This window comes from Mesoplodon densirostris, chromosome 4 (assembly GCF_025265405.1).
Source record: "Mesoplodon densirostris isolate mMesDen1 chromosome 4, mMesDen1 primary haplotype, whole genome shotgun sequence".
NCBI classification, from domain to species: domain Eukaryota; kingdom Metazoa; phylum Chordata; class Mammalia; order Artiodactyla; family Ziphiidae; genus Mesoplodon; species Mesoplodon densirostris.
Window position 1 is genome coordinate 148,364,947 of NC_082664.1, and position 25,532 is coordinate 148,390,478.

At 41.1% G+C, this 25,532-nt stretch overlaps 1 protein-coding gene across 6 annotated transcripts in view; it reads left to right on the forward strand.

The window, feature by feature from the left end:
• Positions 1-22,961, forward strand: part of PDE8A (phosphodiesterase 8A) — a 148,825-nt gene extending 125,864 nt beyond the window's left edge. For all 6 annotated transcript variants that reach the window (XM_060097460.1, XM_060097462.1, XM_060097465.1 and 3 more), the window contains 3 exons: positions 1,756-1,923; positions 20,560-20,689; positions 21,744-22,961. In XM_060097460.1, the coding sequence (XP_059953443.1) occupies positions 1,756-1,923; positions 20,560-20,689; positions 21,744-21,850 (405 nt within the window). In that variant the 3' untranslated portion in view covers positions 21,851-22,961. The remainder of the gene's footprint in view (positions 1-1,755; positions 1,924-20,559; positions 20,690-21,743) is intronic.
• The last annotated feature ends 2,571 nt before the right edge of the window (positions 22,962-25,532 follow it).

Genomic DNA, 25,532 nt, shown 5'->3' on the forward strand with positions numbered 1-25,532 from the left:
ACAGCCTTTTCCACATTCCTCCTCCCCAGCGCCTGTCACCACGCACAGGGATGACTTATCCTCAGGCTAGGATGACAGCTCCTTGAATTCTAACTCTACTCTGCAACTCATGTGTTAGGCCATGGCTTTTGACTGTCCCTGGCTTTCTAGCTTATTACCCTTCACCCTTCCCTGTTCTCCAGTTTGTCAGTCTGCCTTTGACTTCACTCCCTTTCCAAGGACTTGCAGAGCAGAGGCACCCACACCAGCCTCTTTTATTGACTAATGCCCTGCCATCCTGGAGAGGGCTGGTTATTGCCTGGGCTACTGCTCCTGGCTGACCCCATTCCCACAGAAAGAAACCACATACCTCGTAGACTTGGTTTCCTCCATCTATTCTGGGAAGTTCTCAGACTTAGCTGAGTCTTCCATTCCGCTTGACAGTCACGTTTCTCATCTCTGTTGTCGGTACTTGGAGTTACTGCTGAGAGACTGGAAATCAGTGTCCAGTGGGTCACAGCAGGGACAAAGTATCATGAAAGAAAATAGTTTCCAGCTGGCAGTACTGTAGTCACACACCTGAAAAGAGAAGGGTCAGCACAAACCTGGTTGGCAGTGGGAAACAAGGAGAACTACTGTGGACACTCCCACCGTCCACTCTGGCACTCTCCAGGAGGCTAGGCAGCCTAGGCTTAGGATGCTTCCTGCCCATCTTGGTGGTAGATCTGTCCCCACTGAGATAGGATCATCAGGCCTTCTTAGACTACTGTGACTACTCACAGAAATCACATGACTGACTCCTTTGGAAAGTTGCCTGATGGGCACAGAATCAGAATGAGGAGATGCTTGCTCATGTCTTTTACCATGTTCTTTGTCCCAGTACTCCCTCTTCCAATCTGAATTTGCTTCAGGGGGCCAATAAGCAGAGAGTCCCTCACACCATGGATTGAGATTCCATATCCAGAGGGGCTCCTCGTGAACCAGACAGCATGTGGTACTGTGAATAGGCAGAATCCAGGACTAAAGGTAGAACTTAGGTTCTTATCCTGGCTCAGCTGGGTAGCTTTGGATAAGTTTCTTCACCTCTCAGAGTCCCAGGGTTCTCATCTGTAAAATGTAATAGTAAATAATACTGATTTTCATGCCTACCACAGGACCTTTTTGTGAGTGCAGACCAAAAGAGAATGACTAAGTCCTCTGTACACCATAAAATGTTAGGGCAGCGTTTAGGAAGTATCACTATATCTGACACAACCTTGGTACACGGACAGCTAGTTCCCAAGATCATACCTCTCACAGAGCTAGGTGATTGGAGATTGGCGTGTGAGAAGCAGAGCCCCTGGTGGACTACAAGATGCTTTGTTACGAGGGCAGAGAAATCTTGTATTTTTCAGTTCACTCTGTTTTTTAGTGAATATAATAAAAGATAAAGCCAGTCTTTGAGTGCTTACCAAGGGAGCATGATAGACATAATAGAACAGAAAGAAAAGGTAACTGTGAGAAATAGAGTGAGAGGCAGAGCCAAAAAGAAGAGGAAAGGCAGGTATGCCAACCTCCAGCACTACCCTCTGCTTCTGGGTCCTGCTGGAACCTCACTCGGCCTTGGTTCTCCCGTTTGTATAGTAAGGGGCCAAGCTCAATCTGCAGAGTATCCTCAGCACTGTTTTGTGAGATCCTGGGCAGTGCCTTATTGTGGTTACAGTGGGACCACAGGAGTAAAACAGCTTGGTACCTGGGGACCCATTTTGATTGCTTTGAATTCCACTCATGTTTTAGGAAACTGATAAAAATCAAGAAGCCATCATCACTATGATCAGAACTCCAGACAACCGCAGTTTGATCAAACGAATGCTGATTAAGTGTGCTGATGTGTCCAATCCCTGCCGACCCCTGGAGCAGTGCATTGAGTGGGCCGCACGTATCTCAGAAGAATATTTTTCTCAGGTAAGATGCAGCTTCTTAATTCCTTAAGTAAAAGAGAGAGAAACACCATAAGGACCATAAGAAGTAATGGACTTAAAAACTAGGAAGTAGAGTTCTAAATGAAATTCTGTCCTTGAAGAACACTGCCTGTATTACAGGCTTACTGGTTATAATTCTATTCGTTTTCCCTTGTCTGAAAATGTATTTTATTTTGCCTTCATTCTTGCCAGATATTTTCACTGGATATTTGACATTTTCTCCTAATAGTACTTTAAGATGTTAATTACACTGTTGTCTGCCCTTCATAGTCTCTCTGGGTAGGAAAAATTTCTTGTGAGGCAGAAAAAAAATTAGAAAATATAGTGGCTAAAATTTTTCCAAATTTAGTGAAAGGTACATACATACAGATTTAAGAAACCCAACAAATCCTAACCCGTGCCCAGGCACGTCATAGTCAAGCAGCTACAAGCCAAAGATACAGAAAAAATTTTGAAACCACCCAGAGAAAAATGATAGATTACTTATAAAGAGAACAGTGATTCTCATCTTTTATAAATTCATGTCAGAAACTATGAAGGCCAGAAGACACTGTGGAACAACATCTTTAAAATGCTGTTAGGAGAAAACTGTCACCCTAGAATTCTGTATCCAATGAAAATACCCTTCAAGAATGAAGGCAAAAGAAACACATTGTCAGACAAGGAAAAGCTAACAGAATTCATCACCAGTAAACCTGCAATATAAGAAGTGCTAAAGGAAGTTCTTAAGGCTGAAAGGAAATGATACTAGATATAAAATTGGATCTTTAGGAAGGAATGAAAAGCACCAAAAACGGTAACTAGCAAAACCACAATGAAATATCACCTCATATCTGTCAGAATGGCTATTATCAAAAAGATAAGAAATAACAAGTGTTGTCAAGGATAAGGGGAAAAGAGAGCCCTTGTGCATTGTTGGTGCACAATGTACCAATGTACCAATGTAAATTGGTGCAGCCAGTATGGAGGTTCCTCAAAAATTAAACATAGAACTACCATATAATCCAGCGATTCTACTTCTGGGTGTTTATCCAAAGAAAACAAACCCCAAAAGCTGTACGCACCCCCATGTTCATTGCAGCATTATTTATAATAGCCAACTTGGAAACAACCTAAACATCTACTGATGGGTCAGTGGGTAAGAAGATGTGTGTGTGTGTGTGTATATATATATATATATATATATATATATATATATATATATACACACACACGCAATATTATTTAGCCATTAAAAGAGAACGAACTCTTGCCATTTTTGACAACATGGATGGACCTTAAGGGGTTTATGCTAAGCAAAAAAGACAAATACCATATGATCTTACTTATATGTGGAATCTTACAGAGAACAGATTGGTGGTTGCCAGATGAGTGAGCTGGGGTGCAAAACTGGTGAAGGGACTCAAAAGGTACAAACTCCTAGTTATAAAGTAAATAAGTCATGGGGTTATAATGTACAACATGGCAACTGTAGTTAATACAGTACTACATATTTGAAGGTTGCTAAGAGAGTAGATGTTAAAAGTTATTACCAGAAAAAATTTCTGTAACTATATATGGTGACAGATATTAACTAGGTTTATTATGGTGATCATTTTGCAATATATGCAAATATTGAATCATGTTGTACACCTGAAACTAATATAGTGTTATATGTCAATTATAACTAAATAAAAATACAAAAACACTTTAAAAAATGGTAAACAGCTGGGTAACTATAAAAGATTCTTTCCTCCTTTTAATTTCTCTAAATACATAGAACTATTTTAAGCACAAATTATAACATTGCATTGTAGAGGAAAAATAATTGAAATCTTACAGAATATGTTCTCCAGCCACAGTGGAATTAAATCAGAAATCAGTTACAGTAAGGTATCTAGGTAAACACCAAATATTCAGAAATTGACAACACATTCCTAAATAATCCATAGGTCAGATAAAGGAAATTAGAAAATATATAGAATTAAATGTTAATGAAAGTATATTAAAATTGTGGGATGCAACTAAAAGTGATTAGAGGGACATTTATAATTAGAGAAAAAGCCCTAAAGTTAATGACTTAGATTTCTCTTTAAGAAACTAGAAAAAGAAGACAAAGTAAACCCAAAGTAAGTAAGAAAGAAATAATAAATATAAGAGCAAAAAATGAGGAAATAGAAAACAGACAGTAGAAAAAAATTATAGGAGACAAGATGGTGGAGTAGAAGGACTTGAGTGCATCTTCTCTTATGAAAACACAAAAATCACAACTGACTGCTTAACAACCATCAACAAAAAAAGACTGGAACCTACCAAAAAAGATATCCTACATCCAAAGACAAAGAAAAAGCCACAACAAGATGGTAGGAGGGGCACTTTCACAATATAATCAAATCCCATACCCACCAGGTGGGCGACCCACAAACTGGAAAATATATATTGTAGAGGCTCTCCAACAGGAGTGAGAGTTCTAAACCCCATGTCAGGCCTCCCCAGCCTGGGGGTCTGGCATCAGGAGGAGGAGCCCCCAGAACATTTGACTTGGAAGGCCAGTGAGGCTTGAGTGCAGGAGCTCCACAGGACTGGGGGAAACAGACTCCACTCTCGGAGGGCACACACAAGGTTTCACATCCACTGGAGCCCAGGGCAAAGCAGTGACTCCGTATGAGCTTGGGCCAGACCTACCTGTGGGTCTTGGAGGGTCTCCTGAGGAGACGGGGGTCATCTATGGCCCACTGCCGGGGCAAGGACACTGGTGGCAGAGGCCCCTACGGGATATTCCTTGGTGTGAGCTCTCCTGGAGGTTGCCATTTTGGCACTGAGACCTGGCCCCACCCAACAGCCTGCAGGATCCAGTGCTGGGATGCCTCAGGCCAAAATACCAACAGGGTGGGAACACAGCCGCAGCCATCAACAGACAGGCTGCCTGAAGTTGTCCTGAGCTCACAGCCACCTCTAGACACACCCCTTGACATGGCCCTGCCCATCAGAGGGACAAGATCCAGCTCCACCCACAAGTGGGCAGATACCAGTCCCTCCCATGAAGAAACCTGCACAAGCCCCTGGACCAACCTCACCCACCAGGGGGCAGACACCAGAAGCAAGAAGAACTACAGTCCTGCTGCCCAAGGAACAGAGCCCACAAACACAGAAAGTTAGACAAAATGGGATGGCAGAGAAATATGTTCCAGACAACGGAATAAGATAAAACCCTGGAAGAACAACTAAGTGAAGTGGAGATAGGCAGTCTGCCTGAAAAAGAATTCAGAATAACAATAGTAAAGATGATCCAAGATCATGGAAAAAGAATGGAGGCAAGACTGAGAAGATACAAGAAATGTTTAATGAAAAGCTAGAAGATTTAAAGAACAAACAGAGATGAACAATACAATAACTGAAATGAAAAATACAGTCGAAGGAATCAACAGCAGAATAAATGAAGTAGTAGAACAAATAAGGGAGCTGGAAAACAGGTTGGTGGAAATCACTGCTGCAGAACAGAAAAGAGAAGAAACAAAAGAAATGAAGACAGTCTCAGAGACCTCTGGGACAACATTAAATGCACCCAAAATTCACATTATAGGGGTCCCAGAAGGAGAAGAGAGAGAGAAAGGGCCTAAGAAAATATTTGAAGAGATAATAACCAAAAACTTCCCTAACACAGGAAAGGAAACACTCACTCAAGTCCAGGAAGCGCAGAGAGTTCCATACAGGTTAAACCCAAGGATGAATGCACTGAGACACATATTAATAAAATTGACAAAAATTAAAGACAGAGAAAAGCAACAAATAGCATACAAGGGAATCCCCAATTTTTCAGCAGAAATTCTGCAGGCCAGAAGAGAGAGGCAAGATATATTTAAAGTGATGAAAGGGAAGAACCTACAACCAAGAATACTCTACCCAGCAATGCTCTCTTTCAGATTTGATGGAGAAATCAAAAGCTTTACAGACAAGCAAAAACTAAGAGAATTCAGTACCACCAAACCAGCTTTACAACAAATGCTAAAGGAACTTCTCTATGTGGAAAAAAAAAGTCACAACTACAAACAAGAAAATTACAAATGGGAGAGCTCACCAGGAAAGGCAAACATACAGTAAAGGTAGGGAATCATCCACACACAAATATGATATCAAGACCAGCAAAGAGGTTTTGAGGAGAGTACAAACACAGGATATTGGAAATCCATTTGAAACTAAGAGACCAGCAATTTAAAACAATCTTGTATATATATAGACGGCTGTACCAAAACATCATGGTAACTGCAAACCAAAAAACTACAATAGATAAACAAAAAAGAAAAAGCAATCCAAACACAATACTAAAGATGGCCATCAAATCACAAGAGAACAAAAGAGGTACGGAAGAAAAAAGACCTACGGAAACAAATCTAAAACAGTTAACATACATATCGATAATTACCTTAAATGTAAATGGATTAAATGCTCCAACCAAAAGACATAGACTGGCTGAATGGTTACAAAAACAAGACCCCTATATATGCTGTCTATAGGAGACCCACTTCAGATCTAGGGACACATACAGACTGAAAGTGAGGAGATGGAAAAAGGTATTCTATGCAAATGGAAATCAAAAGAAAGCTGGAGTAGCAATACTCATATAAGACAAAATAGACTTTAAAGACTGTTATAAGAGACAAAGAAGGACACTACAAAATGATCAAGGGATCAATCCAAGAAGAAGATATGATACTTGTAAATACGTATGCACCCAACATAGTAGCACTTCAATATATAAGGCAAATTGCTAACAGCATAAAAGGAGAAATCGACAGTAACACAATAATAGTGAGGGACTTTAACACCCCACTTACATCACTGGACAGATTATCCAGACAGAAAATCAGTAAGGAAACACAGGCCTTAAACGACACATTAGAGCGGATGGACTTAATCGATATTTATAGACCATTCCATCCGACAGCAGCAGAATACCCATTCTTCTCAAGTGCACATGGAAATTCTGCAGGATAGATCACATGCTGGGCTGTAGAGCAAGCCTCAGTAAATTTAAGAAAACTGAAATCATATCAAGCATCTTTTCCAACCACAAGGCTATAGATTAGAAATCAACTACAAGAAATAAAAACTAAAAAACACAAACATGTGGAGGCCAAACAATATGTTACTAAACAACCAGTGGATCACTGATGAGATCAAAGAGGAAATCAAAAAATACCTAGAGACAAATGAAAATGAAAGCATGACAATCCAGAGCCTATAGGACATAGCTAAAGAAGTTCTAAGAGGGAATTTTATAGCTATACAATCTTACCTCAGGAAACAAGAAAAAAAAATCTCAAGTAAACAACCTAACCTTATACCTAAAGCAACTAGAGAAAGAACAAACAAAACCCAAAGTTAGTAAGGGAAAGAAATCACAAAGATCAGAGCAGAAATAAATGAAATAGAAATGAAGAAAACAGAAAAAAATCAATGACACTAAAAGCTGGTTCTGTGAAAAGATAAACAAAATTGATAAACCGTTTTCTTGATAACACTCATCAAGAAAAAAAGGGAGAGGGCTCAAATTGATAAAATTAGAAATGAAAAAGAAGTTACAACTGACAACACAGAAATACAAAGGATCATAAGAGACTACTACAGGCAATCATATGCCAATAAACTGGACAACCTAGAAGAAATGGACAAATTCTTAGAAAGGTACAACCTTCCAAGACTGAACCAGGAAGAAATAGAAAATATGAACAGAGCAATCACAAGTACTGAAGTTGAAACTGTGATTAAAAAACTCCCAACAAACAAAAGTTCAGGACCAGATGGCTTCACGGGTGAATTCTATCAAACATTTAGATGAGAGTTAACACCTCTCCTTCTGAAACTATTCCAAAACATTGCAGAGGAAGGAACACTCCCAAACTCATTCTATGAGGCCACCTTTACCCTGATACCGACACCAGACAAAGATACCACAAAAAAAGGAAATTACAGACCAATATCACTGATGAACATACATGCAAAAATCCTCAACAAAATACTAGCAAATCGAATCCAACAATACATTAAAAGGATGATACACTATGATCAAGTGGGTATGATCAAGTGGGTTTTATCCTGGGCATGCAAGGATTCTTCAGTATCTGCAAATCAATCAGTGTGATACGCCACATTAACAAGTTGAGGAATAAAAACCATGTGATCATCTCAATAGATGGCAGTAAAAGCTGCTGAGAAAATTCAACACCCACTTATGATAAATAAGTCTCCAGAAAGTGGGCATAGAGGGAACCTACTGCAACATAATAAAGGCCATGTATGACAAACCCACAGCTAACACCATACTGAATGGTGAAAAGCTGAAAGCATTTCCTCTCAGATCAGGAACAAGACAACGATGTGCACTCTCACCACTTTTACTCAAGGTAGTTTTGGAAGTCCTAGCCACAGCAGAGAGGAAAAAGAAATGAAAAGAATCCAAATTGGAAAAGAAGAAGTAAAACTGTCACTGTTTGCAAATGACATGTTACTATACATAGAAAATCCTGAAGATGCTACCATAAACTACTAGGGCTCATCAATGAATTCGGTAAAATTGCAGGATACAAAATTAACACACAGAAATCTCTTGCATTCCTATACACTAACAACAAAATATCAGAAAGAGAAATTAAGGAAACAATCCCATTCACCACTGCAACAGAAAGAATAAAATACCTAGGAATAAACCTACCTAAGCGGGGAGGGGTAAAATACCTGTACTCCAAAAACTATAAGACACTGATGAAAGAAATCAAAGATGACACAAACAGATGGACAGATATACCATGTTCCTGGATTGGAAGAATCAATATTGTCAAAATGGCTATACTGCCCAAGGCAATCTATAGATTCACTGTAATCTGTATCAAATTACCAGTGGCATTTTTCACAGAATTAGAACAAAAAATTTTGAAATCTGTATGGAAACACAGAAGACCCTGAATAGACAAAGCAATCCTGAGAAGGAAAAACAGAGCTGGAGGGATCAGGCTCCCTGACATCAGACTATACTACAAACCTACAGTCATCAAAGCAGTATGGTACGGACACAGAAACAGAAATATAGATCAATGGAACAGGATAGAAAAGCCAGAAATAAACCCACCCACCTGTGGTCCTTAATCTACAACAAAGGAGGCAAGAATATACAATGAAGAAGACAGTCTCTTCAATAAGTGGTGCTGTGAAAACTGGACAGCTACATGTAAAAGAATGAAATTAAAATATTCTCTAACCCCATACACAAAACTAAACTCAAAATGGATTAAAGACCTAAATGTAAGACCAGATACTATAAAACTCTTAGAGGAAAACATAGGCAGAACACTCTTTGACATAAATTGCAGCAATATCCTTTTTTTTTTTTTTTTTTTTTGCGGTATGCGGGCCTCTCACTGTTGGGGCCTCTCCCGTTGCGGAGCACAGGCTCCAGACACGCAGGCTCAGCGGCCATGACTCATGGGCCCAGCTGCTCCGCGGCATGTGGGATCTTCCCGGACCGGGGCACGAACCCATGTCCCCTGCATCGGCAGGCGGACGTTCAACCACTGCGCCATCAGGGAAGCCCGCAGCAATATCTTTTTCGATCCACCTCCTAGAGTAATGAAAATAAAAACAAAAATAAGCAAATGGGATCTAATTAAACTTAAAAGCTTTTGCACAGCAAAGGAATCCATAAACAAAACGAAAATACAACCCACAGAATCAGAGAAAATATTTGCAAACGAAGCAACCGACAAGGGATTAATCTCCAAAATATACAAACAGCTCATGCAGCTCTATAGCAAAAAACCAAACAACCCAATCAAAGAATAGACAGAAGATATAAATAGACATTTCTCCAAAGAAGACATACAGATGGCCAAAGAGGACATGAAAAGATGCTCATCATCACTAGTTGTTAGAGAAATGCAAATCATAACTACCATGCGGTACTACCTCACACCAGTCAGAACGGCCATCATCAAAAAAGTCTACAAACACGGGCTTCCCTGGTGGTGCAGTGGTTAGGAATCCGCCTGCCAATGCAGGGGACACGGGTTTCAGCCCTGATCCAGGAAGAGCAGAGCAACTTAGCCCATGCACCACAGCTACTGAGCCTGCACTCTAGAGCCCGTGAGCCACAACTACTGAAGCCCGTGCACCTAGAGCACATGCTCTGCAACAAGAGAAGCCACTGCAATAAGAAGCCCACACGCAGCAATGAAGACCCAACTCAGCCAAAAATAAATAAATAAAATAAATTTATATTTTTTAAAAAAGTGTACAAACTAAATGCTGGAGAGGGTGTGGAGAAAAGGGAACCCTCCTGCACTGTTGGTGGGAATGTAAATTGTTACAGCCACCATGGAGAACAGTATGGAGGTTCCTCAAAAAGCTAAAGCTAGAACTACCATACGATCCCGAAATCCCACTCCTGGGCATATATCTGAAGAAAACCATAATCCGAAAGGATACGTGCACCCCAGTGTTCCTTGCAGCACTATTTACAATAGCCAAGACATGGAAGCAACCTAAATGTCCATTGACAGAGGATGGATAAAGAAAATGTGGCACATATATACAATGGAATATTACTCAGCGATAAAAAAACAATGAAATAATGCCATTTGCAGCAACATGGATGGACCTAGAGGTTATCATACTAAGTGAAGTAACTCAGACAGAGAAAGACAAATACCATATGATATCACTTCTATGTGGAATCTTAAAAAATGATAAAAATGAACTTATTTACAAAACAGAAACAGGCTCACAGACTTCAGAAACAAACCTATGGGGCCTCCCTGGTGGCGCAGTGGTTGAGAGTCCGCCTGCCGATGCAGGGGAGACGGGTTCGTGCCCCGGTCTGGGAGGATCCCATATGCCGCGGAGCGGCTGGGCCCGTGAGCCATGGCCGCTGGGCCTGCACGTCCGGAGCCTGTGCTCCGCAACGGGAGAGGCCACAACAGTGAGAGGCCCGCATACCGCAAAAAGAAAAAAAAAAAAAAAAGAAACAAACCTATGGTTACCAAAGGGGAAACATGGTGGGGAGGGATAAATTAGGAGTTTGGGATTAACAGATACACACTACTATATATAAAATAGATAGTCAACAAGGACCTGTATATAACACAGGGAACTCGACTCAATATTCTGTAATAACCTATATGGGAAAAGAACCTGAAAAAGAATGGATATATGTATATGTATAACTGAATCACTTTGCTATATACCTGAAACTAACATAACATTGTAAATCAACTATATTCCAATATAAAATAAAAATTAATAGTTTAAAAAATTACAAAGCCAAAAGTTCATTCTTTGACAGAATTAACAAAATTGGTGAATACCTAGCTGGAATAATCAAGAGGAAAGAGGGAATGCAAATTACCAGTATCAGGAATGAAAGTATCATCATTTGACAGTGACAAGAAATAACAGATTCTTGTCAAATTGACAAGAATAAATTTGACAAATGAAATGGATGAATTCCTTGAAAATTATAATTTACCAAAACACACAGGATTAAGCAATAACCTTAGAAGCCCCACAGTAAAGAAATTCTTTGTCAAAATGTTTTATTTAAAGATTTTTTTCACAAAGAAAACTCTAAATGGTTTCATTGAAGAAGTCTATCAAACATTTAAGGAAGAAATAATGCTAGTCTTACAAATTATATGAGAAAATAGAGGTGAGAACACTTTTCAACTCATTTTATGAAGCCATTATTATCCTGATATGTAAACTGACAAAGACAGTACCAGGAGAAAATTACAGTTCATAATCCTCATGAACACAGATGCAGAGGTACTTAATTGAACAGTATATAAAGAGGGTTAATATATCACTAAATAGAGTTATCCCCCAAAATGCAAGGTTGGTTTAATATCAGAAAAATCAATTATTATAATTCACCATACTAATTAAAGGAGAAAAACCATATGATTATTTCAGTAGATGGAGAAAAAGCATTTGACAAAATTCAGCATCCATTCATCGTAAAAATTTTTAGCAAACAAGGAATAGAACTTATTTTTAAAAGGGTATCTTCAAAAACTTATAACTATCATTATATTTAATGGTGAAATATTAAATACATTTTTATTAAGATTGGAAACAAGGGAAGGGTACCCATTCTATTCTGTTCCATCAGTGTTTATTTGTTATCTTTATGCCAAAAGCACACTGACTTGATTATTGTTAACTTCTGAAGGCAAATAGTATAAACTTCAACTTTTTCAAATTTGCTTTGTTTATACAAGGTCCTTCACCATTCCATATAAACTTTAGAAGGAAATATTAAATACATTTTCTTTAAGATTGGAAACAAGGCAAGGGTACCCATTCGGACTCCTTTTATCCAACATTTTATTGGCAGTCCTAGCCATTGCAACAAGGCAAGGGAAATAAAGATGTACAAAGAACAGAAAGTAAGACATAAATTTGTTTCTATTTGCAGATGACATGATTCTTTTTAATGTTGAAAACTCTAAGGAGTGTACAAAACAATTACTAGCATTAATAAGTGGAAATTATTTAGCAAGGTTATAGGATACAAGCTCATTATACAAAGTCAGTTGTATTAGTTGGTGTACTAGATGCAAACAATGGGAAAATGAAACTAAAAACCCAATCCCATTTACAATAGCAATAAAAAACAAAAATTACTTAGGATAAATTTAACAAAAGAAGGCCAGTTCTTTACACTGAAAACCACAAAACATTGCTGAGAAAGAACACTCCAATAAAGGGAGAGGTGTACCATGTCCACAGATTGGAAGGCTCAATGCTGTTAAGATACAGTTCTTTCCAAATCAATGTATAGATTCAATGTAGTCCCAATCAGAATCCCAGCAGTTTTTTTTGGTAAAAATTGACAAACTGATTCTAAAATTTATATGGAAAGCTGAAGGACCTTGAATAAAGAACACAAACTTGAAGAAGTTGGACGATTTATACTATTTGACTTCAGAACTTACAATAACCAAGCTGCTGTGATACTGGCATAAAGATAACAAATACATAGAAATCCCAGAAATAGGCCACAATTATACAATCAGTGGGGAAAGGAAAATTTTTTTCAGCAAGTGGTGTTGGAATATTTGGATATCTCTATCCAACAAAAAATGAACCACAACTCCTACCTCATTCCGTGGAGAAATATCAGTTCACAATGGATCATAGACCTAAATACAAAAGTTTTAGAGAAAACATAGAATATGCTCAATTAATTGGAATGGGATAGATGTTTCTTAGGTACAGAAAACAGCAACCATAGAAAGAAAATTTGGTGAGAACCAAAATTCAGAAATTATTCTCATCTAAACACAGCTAAGAAAACAGGGAAGGCACACTGGAAGAAAATATACACAAATCATATCTGACAAAGGGTTGTATTCAGGATATATAAAGAACTCAATAATAAGCCAAACCACCTAATTAAAAATACCAATTTTTTAAAATCATTGTCACTTTGGGAAGCAGTTTATCAGAGGTTTTGTTTGTTTTACTGTGGTAAAACAAAATTACCATTTTAGATCTTGGTTTTTCTTTCATTCTTTTAATGTAGTATATTACATCAATTGATTACAGATGCTGAATCATCCTTATATTGGAGGACTAAAGTCCCACTTAGTCATGGTGTATGATCCTTTAATATGCTACTGTTGCTAGTATTTTGTTGAGGGTTTTTGCATCAGTATTCATAAGGGATATCAGTCTGTAGTTTTCTTGTGTCTTTGTCAGGCTTTGGTATCTGAGCAATGCTGGCCTCATTGATTGAGTTAGGAAGTGTTCTCTTCAAATTTTTGGAAGTGTTTGAGAAGGATTGGTGTTAATTGTATTGAAGAGCTTGGTAGAATTCACAGGTGAAGCCATCTGGTCCTGAGCTTTTCTTTGCTGGGAGGTTTTTTATTACTAACTGAATATCCTGACTAGTTTTAGGTCTATTGAGATTCTCTGTTTCCTCATAATTCAGCCTTAGTAGGTTGTGTGGGTAGGAATTTGTACATTTCATCTAAGTTATCCAGTTTGTTGGCATACAGTTGCTCATGGCACTTCCTTATAATCCTTTTATTTTTGTAAAATCAATAGTAATGTGTCCCTACTTCCATTTCTGATTTCAGTAATTGGAGTCTCTTTTTTTTTTAGTCAATCTAGCTAGTTTTTTCAATTTTGTTGATCTTTTCAAGGAACCAACTTTTGGTTTTGTTGATTTTCTCCATTTGTTTTTCTATTCTCCATTTTTCTTATCTCTGCTCTAGTCTATTAGTTCCTTCCTTTTGCTAGCTTTGGGTTTAATTTGTTCTTTTTCTAGTTCCTTAAGGTCTAAAGTTAGGTTGTTGATTTAAGAGCTTTCTTCTTTTTTAACATAGGCATTTACAGCTATAAATTTCCGTCTTAGCACTGCTTTTACTGCATTCCATACCCTTCCATACGTAGTGTTTTCATTTTTGTCTCTGGGTATCTTAAAATTTACCTTGTGATTTCTTCTTTGACCCTTTGGTTGAGAGTGTATTGTTTAATTTCCACTTTCAGTTTACTTTCTGTTGTTATTTCCAGTTTCATTCCACTGTTACTGGAAAAGGTACTTTGTATGATTTTGATCTTTTAAAATTCATTGACTTGTTTTGTGGCCTAACATACATATATTCTATCCTGGAGAATGTTCCATTTGCACTTGAGAAAAATATGTATTCTGTTTTTGGGTGAATGTTCTCTATGTCTATTGGGTCCAATTGGTTAACAGTGTTGTTCAAGTCCTTAATTCCTTATTGATCTGGCTGTTCTATCCATTATTCAAAGTGTGTTTTTGAAGTCTCCAACTATTATTGTAGAAGTGTCTGTTTCTCCCTTCAATTCTGTCAGTATTTTCTTCATATATTTTGGAACTCCAATTGTTTGGTCCATATGTGCTTATAATTGTTAAATCTTCTTGGTGAATTGACCCATTTATTAATAATGTTCTTTGTCTCTTGGAACCATTTTTGACTTTAAAGTCTTTTTTGTCTGATATTACCAAAGCCACCCCAGCTTTCTTTTGGTTATCTGCATGGAATATCTTTTTCCATCCTTTCACTTTCAACCTATATCCTGGTATCTAATGTAAGTTTTTGTAGACAAAATATAGTTGGATCATGTGTTTTTATCCATTCTGCCAGCTGTGCCTTTAGATTGGGGAGTTTAATCCATTTACATTTAAAATAATTACTGACAGAGAAGGACATACTTTTGCCACTTTGTCTTATGCATGTCTTATAGCTTTTTTGTCCCTCATTTTTTCCATTACCGCCTTTGTGTTTGATTTTTTTTGTGGCACCATGTTTGATCCACTTCTCATTTCCTTTGCAGATATTCTATGGGTAACTTTCTTTATGGTTACCACAGGAATTACATTATAACATCCTGAAGTTCTAGCAGTTTAAGTTGTTGATACCAACCTATATCTCAGTTGTATACACAAACTCCTATACAGCTGTTTCTCCACCCCACTTTCTTTTTTTTTTTTAAATAAATTTCTTTATTTTTTGGCTGCATTGGGTTTTCGTCACTGGGCACAGGCTTTCTCTAGTTGCGGTGAGCGGGGGCTACTCTTCATTGCAAAGCGTGGTCTTCTCATTGCAGTGGCTTCTCGTTGCAGAGCATGGGCTCTAGGTGCGTGGGCTTCAGTAGTTGTGGCACATGGGTTCAGTAGTTGTGGCTCAAGGGCTCTAGAGTGCAGGCTCAGTAGTTGTGGCGCACAGGCTTAGCTGCTCCGTGGCATGTGGGATCTTCCCAGACCAGGGCTCGAATCCATGCCCCCTGCGTTGGCAGGCGGATTCTTAACTACTGCGGCACCAAGGAAGTCCCCCACTTTGTTCTTGATGTCACAAATATGTTCTTGATGTCACAAATAATGTATTTATATATTGTGTGCCTATTAACACAGATTTGTAACTTTTATGCACTTGTCTTTTAAATCCTGTAGAAAATAAAAAGTGGAATTTCAAGCCAAAATTGCAATAATACTCTTTTTCATATGTGCCTATGTATTTACCTTTACTGGAGATCTTTATATCTTTATGACTTTAAGCTGCCATCTAGCTTCCTTTCACTTCAACCTGATAAGACTCCCTTTATCATTTCTTGTAGGCTAGATCTAGTGGTAATGAATTTTCTTTGCTTTTGTTTATCTGGGAATGTCTTCATTTCTTCCTCGTTTTTGAAGGACAGTCTGCCAAGATATAGAATTATGGGTTGACAGGTTTTTTTTCTTTTAGCCCCTTATGTAATTATCCCAGTGTCTACTGGCCTCCAAGGTTTCTGCTGAGAAATCAGCTGATCATCTTATTGAGACTGTCTTCTCGTGTGTATGTGATGAGTCACTTTCCTCTTGCTGCTTTCAAGATTCTCACTTTGTCTTGGCTTTTGACAGTTTGGTTATAATGTGTTTCAATATGGTTGTTTTGGGGTTTATCCTACTTGGAGTTGTTTACCTTCTTGGATTTGTAAATTTATGTTTTTCTTCAAGTTATGGCAGTTATGGGCTATTATTTCTTCCTCTTTTTTTGAATTTATTTTTTTTATAAAGCAGGTTCTTATTAGTTATCTGTTTTATACATATTGGTGTATATATTGTCAATACCAATCTCCCAGTTCATCCCACCACCACCATCCATGCCCCTGCTTTCCCCCCTTGGTATCCATACGTTTGTTCTCTACATCTGTCTCTCTATTTCTGCCTTGCAAACTGGTTCATCTACACCATTTTTCTAGATTCCACATATATGCGTTAATATATGATATTTGTTTTTCTCTTTCTGACTTACTTCACTCTGTATGGTAGTCTCTAGGCCCATCCATGTCTCTGCAAATGACCCAATTTCATTCCTTTTTATGGCTGAATAATATTCCATTGTATATATGTACCACATCTTCTTTATTCATTCGTCTGTCAATGGGCGTGACCTGGCTATTGTAAATAGTGCTTCAGTGAACATTGGGGTGCATGTGTCTTTTTTTGAATTATGGTTTTCTCTGGGTATATGCCCAGTGGGCTATTATTTCTTCAAATAATCTCTGCTCCTTTTTTTTTTCTCTTTCCTACACTCTGATAATGCATGTATTTGTCTGTTTGAGGTTGTCCTGTAAATTACTTAGGGTCTTGTCACTTTTATTTCTTTTTCTTTCTCCTCTTCAGACTTGATAATTTCAAATGTCCTATCTTCAAATTTTTATTGATTCTTTCTTCTACCTGCTCAGATGTGCTGTTGAACCCCTCTAGTGAATTTTTCAATTCACTTTTTGTGTTTTTCAGCTCCAGAATTGTTATTCAGCTCTTTATAATTTCTCTCTTTATGGATACTCTCATTTTGTTCATATATCATTTTCCTGATTTCCTTTAGCATTTAATCCATGTTTTCTTTTAGCACTAGTGCATATTTAAGATAGTTGTTTTAAAGTCTTTAATAAATCACTGCAGGTACCTCTTTAGGAATGGTTTCTGCCAATTTATTTTCTTCTTTTGAATGGGTTATGTTTTTCTGTTTCTTTGGGCTTGTGATTTTTTGTTGTTGTTGAAAATTGGACATTTGAAAAAACAGCCACCTCTCCCCGTCTTTGCACTTTGGCTCTGTGCCAGGAAGGTCTTTCACTAATTATCTGGGCATGCTCTGAGTCTTGGGATTAGCCAACATGAAAGCTTACGGTCTCTTCAGGTCTTTTCTGAGCATGTCTTGCCCGCGACATTTCCCCTCTATATACAGCTGCTTTTGAATATCTTAATTTCCCCAAGAGGCTTTTCCTTGGGGCCTTAAATGGTGCATTTGTTTGTCTCCACCTGTACTCTCTTACCGCAGGCATCTGTGTGTCTGTCATCTCCATGCAGCTTTCCCGGGCAGTAACCATTGCTCTTCCACCTGAGAGCTGGATTAGTTGAAATAGAGGCTAGTCCTTTAGACACACTCCAGACAGGGAGGAATGTTGCAGATAAGGTCGGCCCTACACGCCTTCCAGTTCGATTTAAACAGTTGAGAGCTGGGCTGCTGTCTCATCTGGACCAAGACTATGCTAGGGAGGAGTGGGGCAACGGTGAGTACAAATACCATGACACTTCCTACCACTGTGAGTATGACTTTTTCGTGATTGGAGATTCACGTGATTACTGTAGAATCTTTGACCGTCTCCCAGGCATGGAGATCTCATTGGTGGCCTAGAAGTGGGGCATGGGCACGGAGGACCTCATTGGCAAACAGTGGTCTTCAAAAGAGAATAAGGGCCTGAGAAGCTCCATGTACCTGTCACATTGGGCCAAAGAGAAGTAATACAAGCATGAGCGTTTTCATTGACCTTCAACAAGTCAGCTGCTTCCATGTAGAGGGGAGGGCAGGCCTAGAGTGCAACACCGACAGAAAAGCCTCTGGAGCCATGAACTGCTGAGCTCAGTGAGCCTCTGCTATGGCTTTCCCAAGAGAGCTGGTTCATTATCCAGCACGACCAGGAGGGAGTGCCAGGAGAGCACCCACCCTCTGGTACTGCTCTCTGAGCCAGACAGGCCAGTGGGCTGTGAACCTGAGGCTATTCCTGCACCCTCCGCCCCTTCCCATACACACCAGGGCAGAGACTCGCGTAGAGCTAACCCTGCAATTTTCTGCGACAGCACTGGGGGATGGGGCTGCCAGCCTGTGGCCTAACAGCAGAGGCTTCACCAGCCAGCAGAGGCCAAGACTTGTCAATATTCCCTAGTCTCTTCCCAGAGCACCCTCACCCTACCTTCCACACCTCCTGGAGTTGCTCCTGGCCAGACAACTGGTGTAGATAGTCTCTGCCCTGCCTCTCAGGGCTCCCTGGGCTGTACAGTCCTAGTCAAGTGTGTGCGACTTGGCTCCCTGGCCTGGAGCAGCAGGGGCTCTTACTGCTGCCTTCTGCCCTGACCCATAGTCTAGCACCATCCACCTGAACACAGGGAGCACAGGCCTCTTTCTTAGCCCTGTCCCCAGCACCCTCAACACCCACCTAGCATAAGTACATCTCTGCAGCATGGTGCTAGGTACAGTCCCTCCTAGGAAAACCCCCAAAGGTTACCTGCTGCCCTCAAGTGGAGATTCCATGTTGAGAGCTGTAGTGAGTCATTGTCACTTCCAGGGAAAGTCACCTGCTGTTAGCTGTGGGGCCTAGTTCTAACAGTGGCTCGGGCCTCGGATCCACCTTTGTGCATGGCAAGGTGACTTCTAACCAGTCCCTGTGGCCCTGCTGGTGATTGCCAGGCCTCGGCCAAGACAGCAGAATAGAAGTGGAACGGAACAGGGGAGGCAGCTCCTGGCCAGTTGTCAAGAACAACAAGGGGACTGGCCCAGTTTGCCCTATGGGAACAGTTCCAGGGGTAAGAGTTGGAGGGACAGGCTCCGAACCTCAAGAGTAGGTTTTCTTTTGGTCCCACTGAACACCTGAATTCTTGTCCCAGTGTTGGCCACTCAAGAAATGTCCTCCACTCTCCCACAGCCCCCGATGGCCCACAGAGCTCAGCCACCAGAGTCAGGCTTCTGGCAGATGGCCGAGCACACCACATACCTCCTGTCCTCAGCCCTTGCTCTCACTGACTGGCCCTCCAGAGGCCATCACTGGTCAACAGTTTGTCTCGTCCCAGGATCGCCACCCCTTCTGTCATCTTCTCACTATGCCTGGCCCAACAGGGCAGCCTGCCTGGACCATCAGGAACAATGATCCAGGTGCCCCTGAGGACAGCTGTGCCTTACAGAGCCAGAGAAAGGCTCCAGCCCTTCTAGCCAGGCCCGCCCTGGCCTTACTTGGTCCTACATTCAGTCCCCCTCATCCTGCCCCCTCGCGTGACCATCTGCTTAACTCTCAGCCCTGGTTGCCTGCTCCAGCACGGACCTCGCGGTGATTCTAATCGCACCCACAAACCCTGAGTTCCCACCTCGTTCCAGGAAGACCCCCTGCTTCATCATCACCCTCCAGGCATCTCCTCATCCTTTTCTCCAGGACCCTTTGATGAAAGCAACCTTATGAATAAAAAGAACAAGAAACTCCTTTATATCTTTCAAGATATACTTGCCTTTCCCCCCAGGATCTTAATTATATTTTCAGCTTTTTACATATCTTTCTGGAATCCTGAAGATGTTCTGGAAGCGTCTATCAAAGTACATAAAAAACTCATCCCAGAGCTCTTTTTTACCTCAAGCGTGTTCAGAACTTATTCAAATAAAATAATTTGGCCCAAGATGAGAAGCAGCCACTTGTCCCTTCTCTGTGAAGGGGGCCGTCTCACTCACCATTGCCGCCCTGGATCAGGCCCTTGAAATGCCTGCCGGGTGGGAGGATGGCTGAGCTGACTAGTGTGCTCATGCACTGCAGGTACCGTTTGCAATCGTACCTCAGGAGCTTCAGCAAGAGGTTTCCAGGTGTTGAAAATGTGGGCTGGGTTGGGGTGTCCTTGGTGCCCCTGGCATAGAGCAGTCCCCATTGGGGACAACATGGTATGTAGTGGCAGATCCGGGTTGTTGGCTGGTGCTGTAATCGGCTTCTCCCCACGAGCACTCTGGGCTGCCAGGAGAGGCTTTTGGCAGAGGGGTTGCTCCTGATGGGGAGTGGAGCCAGATACTGGAGTCTCGTAATTCTGGCATTTTCTGCTTTGCAGACTGATGAAGAGAAGCGACAGGACTTGCCTGTGGTGATGCCAGTTTTTGACAGAAATACCTGCAGCATCCCCAAATCCCAAATCTCTTTCATTGACTACTTCATCACAGACATGTTTGCTGCTTGGGACGGTAAGAACGCTTTGAGCATCTTTCCCTCAGTAACGGGGAACTGCCTATTAAGTAGTGCATAGTGTAGTTTTTGACTGTAGAATATGTTTGGGGGCTCAGACTTTGAAGAAGGGCTGAGGAGAAGCAGCTGACAGTGAGGGCCGTGGGGGCGGGGTGCTCTCTGTACTCTTCCTCCTCAACTGCCCCTGGCCCCAGGGGCTAGACGTTGTTGTGCTGGTTTCATAGATGAGAGGATTGAACTTGGGGCTGCACAGCCGGTGGTGGAGAGCCCAGGATTCAGAAACACTTACGCTGACTCCAAACCCCACATCGTTCTGTGGGAGCCCTTTTGCCATCTGCTCCCCCAGCTTCTCCTGCCTCACGTGGTAGCCGACCCGAGAGCAGGCTGGTCTCTGACGGGTACACGTCCCTCTTCTTCAACCTCAAGTGCATGCAGGAGCCTGTCACGTAAAGGACTCTCAGGGAAGGAGCCCCACTAATACTCCCTGTCCAGATCCATGGGCAGGAGACGAACCCCCATCTCAGGGTGCTGGGAGGTGGGGTAAGAAGGACTCAGACGGTGGAAAGAGCTGCAGCTTTGGGGCCAGACTGCAGACTCCGCAGCTCCTTGAGTCCAGATTCATGGCCTCTCCTGGCCCCATTTTCTTCTTATGTAAAATGACTTGCTCCTCACTCATGCCCTAGGGGATGTGCTGCAGGTGGAAGATGGTGGTATAAAGGGGGCGGGGGGCAGGGAGACACCCAGGAGAGCCAGTCAGGGCGTAGGGCCTGGCTCCTGGCACCCTGGGCCCAAAGGCGCTGATCAAATGGTGAGTATGCAGATGAGTCCCCCTTCTGCTTCATCTACCAGTTGTCAGCGCACCAGGTGGTTACAGGGGAGCTGCTGGCACTGAGCACAGGACTTGGCTTTAGTTCGTTCCAGCCGCTGGGTTTGCTGTGTCTGCTGAGCACTGTGCAGTTGTCTATTCCTCTCCGCCCCTCTTCTGTAAAATGCTCTCTCCTTAGAAAGCCTCAAAGTCTAAATTTACTGAGGCTGTGAATCTTTTTTCTCCAGCCTTTGTAGACCTGCCTGAGTTAATGCAGCATCTTGACAACAATTTTAAATACTGGAAGGGACTGGATGAAATGAAGCTGCGGAGCCTCCGCCCACCTCCTGAATAGTGGGCGACACTGCCTGGGGCCCTGACGCTGTGTCCCTCCAGTCACTTGGGATTCCTGAGGGCAGTCAGAGTTCCTTGGTCCTTTCGTCCCCTGGTCTGCAGAGCCTGTAAGAGCACACAGGGACGTCAGCAACCTTCTGTAGCCACCATCTGATGCCATTGCCATAAAGTGAGACTTAGTCCACTCAAGGTACCTGGGCCTGCTGCAGGGGCTCTTCAGAAAGTCACGTGAGAACCATGGTTTGCATTCGCGTCCGTTAAAACATGAGCTCGGGACTGCCCCTGCAAAGGACGGTGATGGATTTCCTGCCAGTGACAGAGAGTGTCTTGTTGCAGTTTCTCTCAGTTATGTTCAGCACTTAAGAACAGCTAATGGCAATCGGATCTTTTTTCACATCATAGAAGGTGCAATGACTTCTCTTTTAAAATTGAACAGAAAATGCAAAGAAATTTTGAAGTTATTAATATCAATTATTAAAATTTTTTATTTATTTTATTAGTTCAATATTTTCTATGAATTTTAAAATACTTCAAAGCCAACTTTAAATGCCATAACCAAATTTACATGATTTATATTCATTAAATATATATTACTTTGTGTACAGACTTATTTTCATAATGCAAATTTAAAATATAAAATGACATTTTTACTGCACTATAGAAATATTTGTGTATGTTAAACTTTCCTGATTGATACTAATTGGGAAAAGCTGTTTTGTGGGTGCGTCTGATCCTAGAAGCACTCAACAAGAAGGGCTCCTGTACAGCAACCAGAGCTCAGAAACTGCTCTAGTTGTCTGACGGGCTCTGCAGGTGACTCCCCAAAGTGAAAGAAACTAGGACTTCACACTTTTTTCCTAGAATTTTATAATTGAATTTCCAAACGTCTACCTTATTTTATAGTGTTTCTATGAAATATTCTCCATAAAAACAGAAAATGCAGTATTTACTGAATTGACGTTTTATAACCAATCTGTTTTCATCTGCATTTTGCTTCCTGAAATTTATAAAGGTTCTGTATCTTCAGATTTTGAAAAGTAGTACCATAAAAAATGACACATGATGACATGTCAAAGCACTTGCTGTTTCCTTTTAAACTTGTATGTCTTTGTTCCAGATAAAAATGAAATTAAACTATTTGTTTTTAAGACAACATGTGCCACCTTTTCTTTGAAGTTTTATACTACTTAAAATACTTTTTTTCTCCCTGTAAATAAAGAAGATACCTTTATTTTACAGAAAAGATGAATGGTTAAATGACTTTTTCAGGGTCACAAAGGGCCAGGTGACTATGTTGACAAATTCTCAGAAATACCTTAATTAATTCACCAGTTGGCACCCATTCAGAGAGATCATGCACCCTGGAGGGGCTCTCAGGGATGGGTCCTGGGTACCTGATGCCCATTCAGAGATGTCAGGGCACTCTGGAGATCTGACAAGGCCAGCCCCTCAGGGGTCTCTTTGTCTAAAGAAACAAAGGCCCCTTTTTCCTGTGTGGAGACATGTGACCTAAGTTGATAACTGTGGCCTGATGTGGGAAGAAAGCCCTCTCTGCTCCTCTAGGTGCCAGGAAAGAAAAGGAAATGATCCCACAAGGAACTCAACCATCATGAGGTAGAGACAGAAAAATCAGAAGGAGACTTTAAGATAAGTATCTTAACATGTTTGAAGAGGTACAAGAAGCAATAGAAACCATAAGGTAAACCAAAGGAGTTTTGAAAAAAAAAAAAAGATTTGAAAAAGAACCAAAGAGACATTCTAGGTATGAAGGATACAGTCATCAAAACAAATGGAGGGACTTCCCTGGTGGTCCAGTGGCTAAGACTCCACTCTCCCATGCAGGGGGCCTGGGTTCCATCCCTGATCAGGGAGCTAGATCCCCCATGCATATCGCAACTAAGATCCACATGCCACAACTAAAGATCCCACATGCCACAACTAAAAGATCCCTCATGCCGCACCTAAGACTGACACAGCCAAATAAATAAATAAATAAATGGTTTTTTTTTTAAAAAGGAAAACTTCTGTACAGGTTTAACAGAAAATCAGACATAACTAAAGAGAGAATTAGTAAATTGGAAGACTTAAGAAAATGACTCCGCATGCAGCACAGAGATTAAAAACGGAAAATGTGAAAGCAAAGTTAAAATATGGATGATAGAATGAAATGCTTCAAAATTAGGTGATCCAGAGGGGAGAAGAAATGGGGAGAAGCACTATCCAGAGAAAGCCTGAGAGTCCCTCAGGACTTGACAGATGCAAGTCCGTATATTTACAGGGCACATCAAATCCCAAGGAGGAGGAATAAACAACACAGTGAAACTGCAGAGCATTGAGCTCCAAGAGTAAAAGCTGTGAGAGAAGACAGATGGCTTACAAAGGAACTAATGTTAGACCGCCATCAGACTTCTCATGTGCAACGACCAAAAGACAAAGGAGCGATACACTGGAAAAAACTGCTGGAAGATATGCTTCTTTAACATGAGTTCAGAAAGAAGAGGTAGGGTATAGAAAGCAGTGGTAAACAGACATTGGTAAACATCCAGACAAAACTAAGCAGGTATATACTGAGTGGGGGAAAAAATAACAGCAAGAACTGGGTCACATTCTGAGGTTCCAGGGTATCTGAATTTTGGGGGCCACTATCCAGCCCATTACAGATGGTGATATCCATCTTGTGCACACACTCCTGTTCTTAGCTGCTTGCTCTGATGAAGCAAGCTGCTGTGTTGCACCTAATACATGGCAAGGAAGCAAGGGCAGCCTCCAGCCCACAGCCACCATGGAACTGAGTCATGTGCCAGCAACCACAGGAGTGTGTTAGAAGCAGATTCTGCCACAGTGAGGTCTTCAGATGAGGCCACAGCTCCAGCAGACACATTGATCACAACCTTATGAGAGACCCTGAGCCACAGGACCCAACTCCACCACACCTGGGTTCCTACCCACAGAAACCGTGAGAGGGTAAACAGCTGTTTTATGCCAGTAAACTTTATGGTAATTTGTTGCAGGGTAACAACTAATACACATACGATACACAGCAGTTAAAAAGAATGAAGCAGAGCTACAGATGTCAACTGGGAAAGGCTTAATAACAATATTGAATGAAAAGGCTAAGTTGCATTCTGACAGCATCTGCGTCCATTTTTTCAATACCCAAAACAATACACTATTGTTCATGGAAAAATTAATAGTAGGAGCATTAAAATGTTCAGGAAGTTTACAAATACTGTGAACTGGCTTGTGCGACACTAAGCTCCTGGTGTACACACAAACTAGAAAACCAAGAGATTTCCCTCCACACTCCCTTGCACCAGGTTTCTGTATCTAATTTAGGTTCCCCTGTCAGATGCAAGGCTCTGATTTAGAAATGCATCAACAACGGAGAGCACACGTAGAGGCATCGGGTTTTGAACTTTTTCCACCAGCAGCTCTGACTGCAGTAGAAGCAGTGAGCCTCATGCTGCAGCAGCTGCCTGGGCGTCCCAGCCCTCAAGTGTGGTTTCGGGAGACTTTCCAGGAAACTCAGTCACGAGTCTGTTTCTTTAGCCCTTCCAATGATAAATCCCTTCCACTTCAACTAGCCAGAGGGGGTTCTCCAGTCTCAAAATAAAGGCCCTCGACCATGACCAGGAGGACACACACTCCAACTTCACGAAGGCAGTTACCTCAGGGGCAGGGGA